We start from the raw sequence: 7,099 nt of genomic DNA on the forward strand, positions 1-7,099 counted from the left end.
GAATAAAGTCCTACCCTATTGAAACTTACCCTATAACTTAGGACCTCAAGTCCTGACAATATCCTTGTAAATTTTCTCTGCACTCTTTCAATCTTATTAACTTCTTTTCTGTAGGTAGGTGACCAACTCTGCACACAATAGATCAAATTAGGCCTCACCAACGTATTATACAACTTTAACATAACATCCCAACTCCTCTACTCAATACAGAGATTCATTAAAGCTAATGTGCGAAAGCTTTCATTATGATTTTGTCTACCTGTCATGCCACTTTCAAGGAATTATGGATCTGTATTCCCATTTCCCTCTGTTCTGCCACACTCCTCAGTGCCCTAACACTCACCATATAGGATCTACCCAGATGAGTCCTCCCAAACTGCAACACCTCACACTTGCCAACATTAAATTCCATCTGCCATTTTTCAGCCCAGTTTTCTAGCTGGTCTAAATCGTACTGCAAGCTTGGATAGACTTCCTCGCTGTCCGCTACACATCCAATCTGGCTGTCACTTGCAAATTTGACTATCCAGTTTACCATATTATAATCCAGAATGTCAATATAGATGACTAACAACTACGGACCCAGCATCAGTTCCTACGGCACTCCACTAGTCACAGGCCTCCAGTCAGAGAGACATTCATGATGAGATAGTAAATTGGATTGGATATTGGCTTCGCTGGAGAAGCAGAGAGTAGTCCTCTCGGCTCACTAGCTTCTCCTGCAAAGCCAATATCTAATCCAATTTACTATCTCATCTTGAAAGCCAAGCAACTGAACCTTCTTGACCAACCTCCCATGTAGGACCTTGTCAAATGCCTTGCTAAAATCCATGTGGACAACATCTACTACCTTGCTTTCATCAACTTTCCTGGTAACTTATGAAAAATTCTATAGGATCAGTTAGACACGACCTACCGCACACAAATGTACCTAATCAGTTCTTGTCTATCCAAATACTTATCTGATTCCTTACAATACCTACTAATAAATTTTCCAATACTGATGTCAGCCTCACTGGCCTATTCTTCACACCTTTCTTAAACAACAGAACAACATTAGCTCTCCTCCAATCCTCTGGCATCTCACCCATGGCTAAAGATGTTGTAAATATCTCAGCTAGGGCCCCTGCAGTTTCTGCACTAGCCTCCCATAGAGTCTAGTCAGGTCCTGGGTATTTATCCACCCTAATTTGCCTCAAACCAGCAAACACCTCCTCCTCTGTAATCTGTATAGGGTTCATGACCTCACTGCTACTTTGCCTCACTTCTATAGACTCCATGGCTGTCTCCTGAATAAATACAGATGCAAAAATCCATTTACGATCTCCCCCATCTCCTTCAGCTCCATGCATAGATTGCTACTCTGATCTTCCAGAGGACTAATTTTGCCCCTTTCAACCCTTTTGCTCTTAACATATCCGTAGAAGCCCTTTGGATTCTTCTCATGTTGTTGGCTAGTGCAACCTCACATCTTTTTTAGCCCTCCTGATTGCCTTTGCATTTCTTATACTCCTCAAGTACCTCATTTGTTCCTACCTACCTCAATATCTCTCAAAACCAAGATTCCTTAAACCTGTTATCTTTACCTTTTATTCTGACAGGAACATACAAACTCTGTACTCTCATAATTTCACTTTCGAAGGCCTCCCTCTTACCAAGTACATCTTTGCCAGAAAACAGCCTGTCCCAGTCCACACTTGCCAGATCCTTTCTGATACCATCAAAATTGACCTTTTTCCAGTTTAGAATTTCAACCCGAGAACCAGGCCTATCCTTTTCCCTAATTACCTCGAAACTAGTAGAATTACGATCACAAGATGCAGAGTGTTCCCCTACACTAACTTTTGTCACCTGCCCTGTCCCATTCCCTAATAGGAGTCTTTGTATCACAGTCTCTCATGTTGGAACTTATATGTATTGATTAATTAAGGAAACTTCCCTAAACACATTTGATAAGTTATTTCCCATCCAGCCCTTTTACAACGTGGCAGTCCCAGTCAATATGGGGAAAGTTAAAAACACCTACTATCACAACCTTATGTTTCTTGCAACAGTCTGCAAATCTCTCTACAAATTTGCTCCTCTAAATCCTGCAGACTGTTGGTGGTCTACAATATGGTCCCTTAACATGGTCATACCTTTCTTATTCCTCAGTTCCACCCCTAAAGCCTCACTAGATGAGCTGTGCTGTCCTGTCTGAGCACTGCCATGACACTTTCCCTGACTAATAATGCCACCTCTCCCCCTTTAATTTAACATTGAGCTGCCAGTCCTGCCCCTCCTGCAACCAAATCTCACTGATGACTACAATGTCATAATTCCACGTGTTGATCCATGCTCTGAGCTCATCTGCCTTTCCTACAATACTCCTTTCATTGAAATATGCACAGCTCAGAGCATTATCCCACCATGCTCAGCAGGTCAATTCCTGACTTTGTATGTAGGCTAAACAATGTCTTTCCCCAGAACCTTTCCACTACCTGTTCTGGCACTCTGGTTCCCATCCCTCTGCAACTCTAGTTTAAACCAACCCCATGCAGCACTAGTAAACCTTCCCACTAGGATATTAGTCTCCTTCCAGTTCAGCTGCAAATTGTCTTTTCTGTACAGCTCCCACCTTACCTGGAAGAAAGCCCAATGATCCAAAAATCTGTAGTCCGACTACATGTTACATTGTACAATCTTCCAATTTCTGACCTCACTGGCATAAAACATGGGTAGCGATCCTGAGATCACAACCCTGCAGGTCCTGACCCTTAAATAAGCACCTAGCACCCTGAACTCATTTTGCAGGATCTCATCACCCCTCCAAACTATGTCATTGGTAACTACGTGGACCACCACCTCTGGCTACTCACCCTCCCACTTAAGAATGCTGAGGACTTGATTTGAGATGTCCTGGACCTTGGCACCCGGGAGGCAACGTAACATCCAGGAATCTCGGTCTCATCCACGGAACCGCCTGTCTGTTCCCCTAACCAGCAAGTACCTTTTCACCTCAGCTCACCTCTTCTTCCCAATTCCCTACCAAGTCACAGAGTCAGACTCAGTGCTAGAGACCTGACCACTGTGGCTTTCCCCTGATAGGTCATCCTCTCCAACAGTATCCAAAATGGTATACCTGTTGTTGAGAGGAACAGGCACAGGGGTACTCTACATTGGCTGCCTATCCCCTTTCCTCCTCATGACAGTCACCCAGTTACCTGCACCTTGAGTGTAACTATCTCTCTGTATGTCCTGTCAATCAAACCCTCATCCTCCCAAATGATCCTGAGTTCATCCAGCTCTAGCTCCGCCTCCTTAACGTGGTCTGTTAGAGGCTGCAGCTGAATGCACTTCTTGCAGGTGAAGTCGTCAGGGACATTAGAGGTCTCCCTCCCTTCCCACAAACCGCAAGAGGAGCATTCAACAATCCTGTCTGGCATCCCTACTGTTCTAAATGTGCAATAAGAAAGAAGGAAAGAATAAATAACGAGAAAAACCTACCTACAGCCTACGCCTCTCATCATGAAAGCCTCAATTAGCCAAAGCCTCAACTCCCCACTCTAACACTGGCCCATTCACGCTATGGCCACTTGCACAATGGCCTCTCTGCTTAAACCTAACTTCTTTTTATTGGATCTTGTCAAGTGCCTAGTTACATGCAATCCAATGTCTTCATGGAAACTGTGGCACATAAAATATGCCTACTGCCCCTGCTTGCTTCTTCTAAACTCACTCTCACTCTCCTACATCTAACATCTCCCAGGGAACTGTGGGGCACAAAATATCAATGCTCTATCACTCTGTTGTAAGATTGCAGTGATTCAAGACAGCTCACCATCACTGCTAATAGTCCAGAGTTTGGGACTTTCATCCTTTTCAAAGGCTCTCATTCCACACAAGCAGTGAGTATTCATAAACTTACTGCATAAAAATGTTTCTTCTCACATTAATCTTGTTTCTGATGTCCAAAACTTTAAGTCTATGCCCCTTCACTGGGAACAGCCTCCCTATATTAACTCCATCTAAACTAGCCATGATCTTGTATATCTCCATCAAATAACTTCTCAAGATTTGATGGAGGTGTACAAGATCATGGCTAGTACATAAAGCCATGTACATAAAGTACATAAAGATGTACTTGTACATCTCCAATCTAATCCTGGAGCTCCTCCAATCTTAATCTTTAAACTGGAATCACTCATCCTTGGAACCATACTACATATCTCCTTCAGCAACTTCACATCTATCCTAATGTGAATTATGGATGCTCTTATGAAAAATTCTTAAAGACCTCAATGGAGTGGATGTAGAGAGGATGTTTCCTATGGTGGGGGAGTCTAAGACCAGAGGGCACAGAATAGAGGGGTGTTCTTTTAGAACAGAGATGAGGAGGAATTTCTTTAACCAGAGGGTGGGGAATCTGTGGAATTCGTTGCCGCGGGTGGCTGTGGAGGCCAAGTCGTTGAGTATATTTAAGACAGAGGTTGATAGATTCTTGATTGGTCAGGGCACGAAGGAATACAGGGAGAAGACAGGAGACTGGGGCTGAGAGGGAAATGGATCAATCATGATGAAATGGTGGAGCAGATTTGATGGGCCAAATGGCTTAATTCTGCTCCTATATCTTATGGTCTTATGTGACTGCAGCAAGTCTAATTCTGCTGACAGATTGGAGGACACAGTCTCAGCTTGGGGTGCTAATTCTTGCAATCCTCTGCATATTGTTGCTCAGTTTTTGAGAATATTCAAAACAGAGATCAATAGTTGGTTAGATACTAAACAGGTTAGGGTTGAATCAGGGTAAAAATGGGTGCTTAATGAGTGCACAGTAATATAGTGAGCTGAAGAGTGTGTTACTCTACTGTATCTCTGTGTGATTCTATAACTAAGAACATCAAAAAAGCGTCACAGTAGTGTAGCGGTTAGCGGGACGCTATTACAGCTTGGGGCATCGAAGTTCAGAGTTCAATTCCGACGTCCTCTGTACAACCTCCCCATGGACTGCGTGGGTTTTCTCCAAGTGCTCCAGTTTCCTCCCACAGTCAAAAGACACATTGGATAGATTAATTGGGCATTGTGAATTATCCCGTGGTTAGGTTAGGGTTAAGCCGAGTTTGTCTGGGGTTGCTGGGGTGGTACGGCTCAAAGGGCCAGAAGGACCTGTTCTCCAAGTGATATGGGGATAGTGCAGGAAGATGGAGATGAAAGATGACACGAACCTAAAAAGCTGAATAGGCTCTTGCTTTTCTTTGTTATTTTATTCTCATCTTCTTAACATGAAGGTCATCTCCCAGGTAATAGTGGTGGAAAAATAGTACTCAGTGAATTTCAGGATGTTTGCAGGGAAATGTATCTTTTGTATGAGCTCAAAGATGATGGGGTAATGATTGTAATTTCTTCCCTGAAATGTGTGCAGAACAGAATGATACTCTTTCTGGTGCATTGTTAAGAATAAATCTTTGCTCAAGGAGAAACTAAGGGAAAATTATGCTCATGGAATCTGCTCCTCCCCCAATATCATTGAGACAAGAAAATCTCAGTTGCATTTCTGTTGTAGAATTTCCTCTCTGTGCATCTCCTTAAACCAGAACCACCTTGTATGTATGGTAAGATGGTAAAAAGAATCTAATCCTGACACTGGGCCACTTTGTAGGATGCGGGGAGTTGTTGAAACAGGACAGATTTTCAGGAGGGCGACAGAGAGGTGAGGAGGTTTACAGAGGAAATTCCAGAGCTCAGGCTGTTCCATCCAGTTGAGGCGTGATGCCAAATCTGGATACGTAAGAAGTTGAAATGGAAGAATGTGGAGATCCAGTAGGACTGTAGAGCCAGCAGCAATGACAGACAGGGAAGGGTCACGCTGGGAGTCCCTGACGAGCTGTCATTCAACTGAGTCCCAATGTAACACAGTCTTATGGCTAGAACCAATCAAACTCAATGTTCACTAAAGCCTAAGTGCTTCATTATCCAAGTGAAAAGAGACTTCTATGTTTGCACTTAACAATAAAGAATGAAACATTTACCCTCTACAAACCAGCTCCAACTAGTGAATGGGTAAATCTACTGCTCTTATAAAATGTATGTGTAACACATGCACAAGCAAATGCTCACGTTGCGTCACATAAAGACCAGACCTGTCAGCTAGGTGCAGGAGGGTGGGGAATATAGCCCAGCAGGAGATAGTGATCCTCCATGGAGATAAAGGCAATCTTACTGTTGTGTAAATGGATTTCTGTTAAAAATTGTTGTTTGATTTGTCTAAGCAAATGACAAAGCTGAATCTGAACTCTGCCCTGTCTTCCCACAGTACAATGGAAATCGCTATGAAGAACTATCAGACGAGGACGAATACGTGAGCGGCCAGCACGATCACCATGACGACTACTTGGAGCAACTCCACCCTATTTATAATAAGTTATCGTATAGATCCCCGGACCCTTCCCGTCACCCTGATGCCGCTCACCGATATCCCCAGCCTGGCTCCCGGGCACCATACATTTACCCAAAAGAACAGTATGTGTAAATGACTGTCACTGACCAACCGTGGCCATGAGGGTGCAGCACTGAGCCCACTGTCCAGCAACAAAACTCCTCTTTCAGACTTTGGCTTAAAGCCACTTAACCCTTTGTTAACCATGGAACTTGAGTTTTGTTTCACTCTTTTGCGCCCCATGTGGCACTCAAACGGGAAAATATTTCTGCCACACACTGGTTTTAAAAGGGTTAAGGTTGTGACTTTGCCTTCACAAGTAGTATTAGTGTCAACACGAACACAAACACATGCAAACTTCTGCCCGAGGCCTTGTTATAGCGCTTTTGGTCTGACACTATCAGGAGTGTCTGCTTTTGAGCCAAGACACTGCTGCATGTCAACTGGTCCGGGTTGCTGGGACAGTCATGGGGGAGTAAGTTAGGCTTTGGTGAGGGTGGGAGGGAGGGGAAATGTTGAAAGTTCTAGTGCCGTTTGATATTGTTCTTGTGTACGTGACAGTGGGTATACAATGCTGCTGCTGCTGTCTTTGATGCAATAGGTTTGGGTCTTACTTTAACATGCAGAAAAATCTACTTTCAACACTGCCCCTTGAACACTGGCTGATCAATAACCAGCATTGAT

At 43.7% G+C, this 7,099-nt stretch overlaps 1 protein-coding gene across 2 annotated transcripts in view; it reads left to right on the top strand.

Annotated features, from left to right (window-relative positions):
* nectin1b (nectin cell adhesion molecule 1b) overlaps nt 1-6,883 on the top strand; it is a 780,494-nt gene extending 773,611 nt beyond the window's left edge. For both annotated transcript variants that reach the window (XM_059956948.1, XM_059956950.1), the window contains one exon: nt 6,293-6,883. In XM_059956948.1, the coding sequence (XP_059812931.1) occupies nt 6,293-6,508 (216 nt within the window). In that variant the 3' untranslated portion in view covers nt 6,509-6,883. The remainder of the gene's footprint in view (nt 1-6,292) is intronic.
* The last annotated feature ends 216 nt before the right edge of the window (nt 6,884-7,099 follow it).

Source organism: Hypanus sabinus, chromosome X2 (assembly GCF_030144855.1).
Source record: "Hypanus sabinus isolate sHypSab1 chromosome X2, sHypSab1.hap1, whole genome shotgun sequence".
NCBI lineage: Eukaryota > Metazoa > Chordata > Chondrichthyes > Myliobatiformes > Dasyatidae > Hypanus > Hypanus sabinus.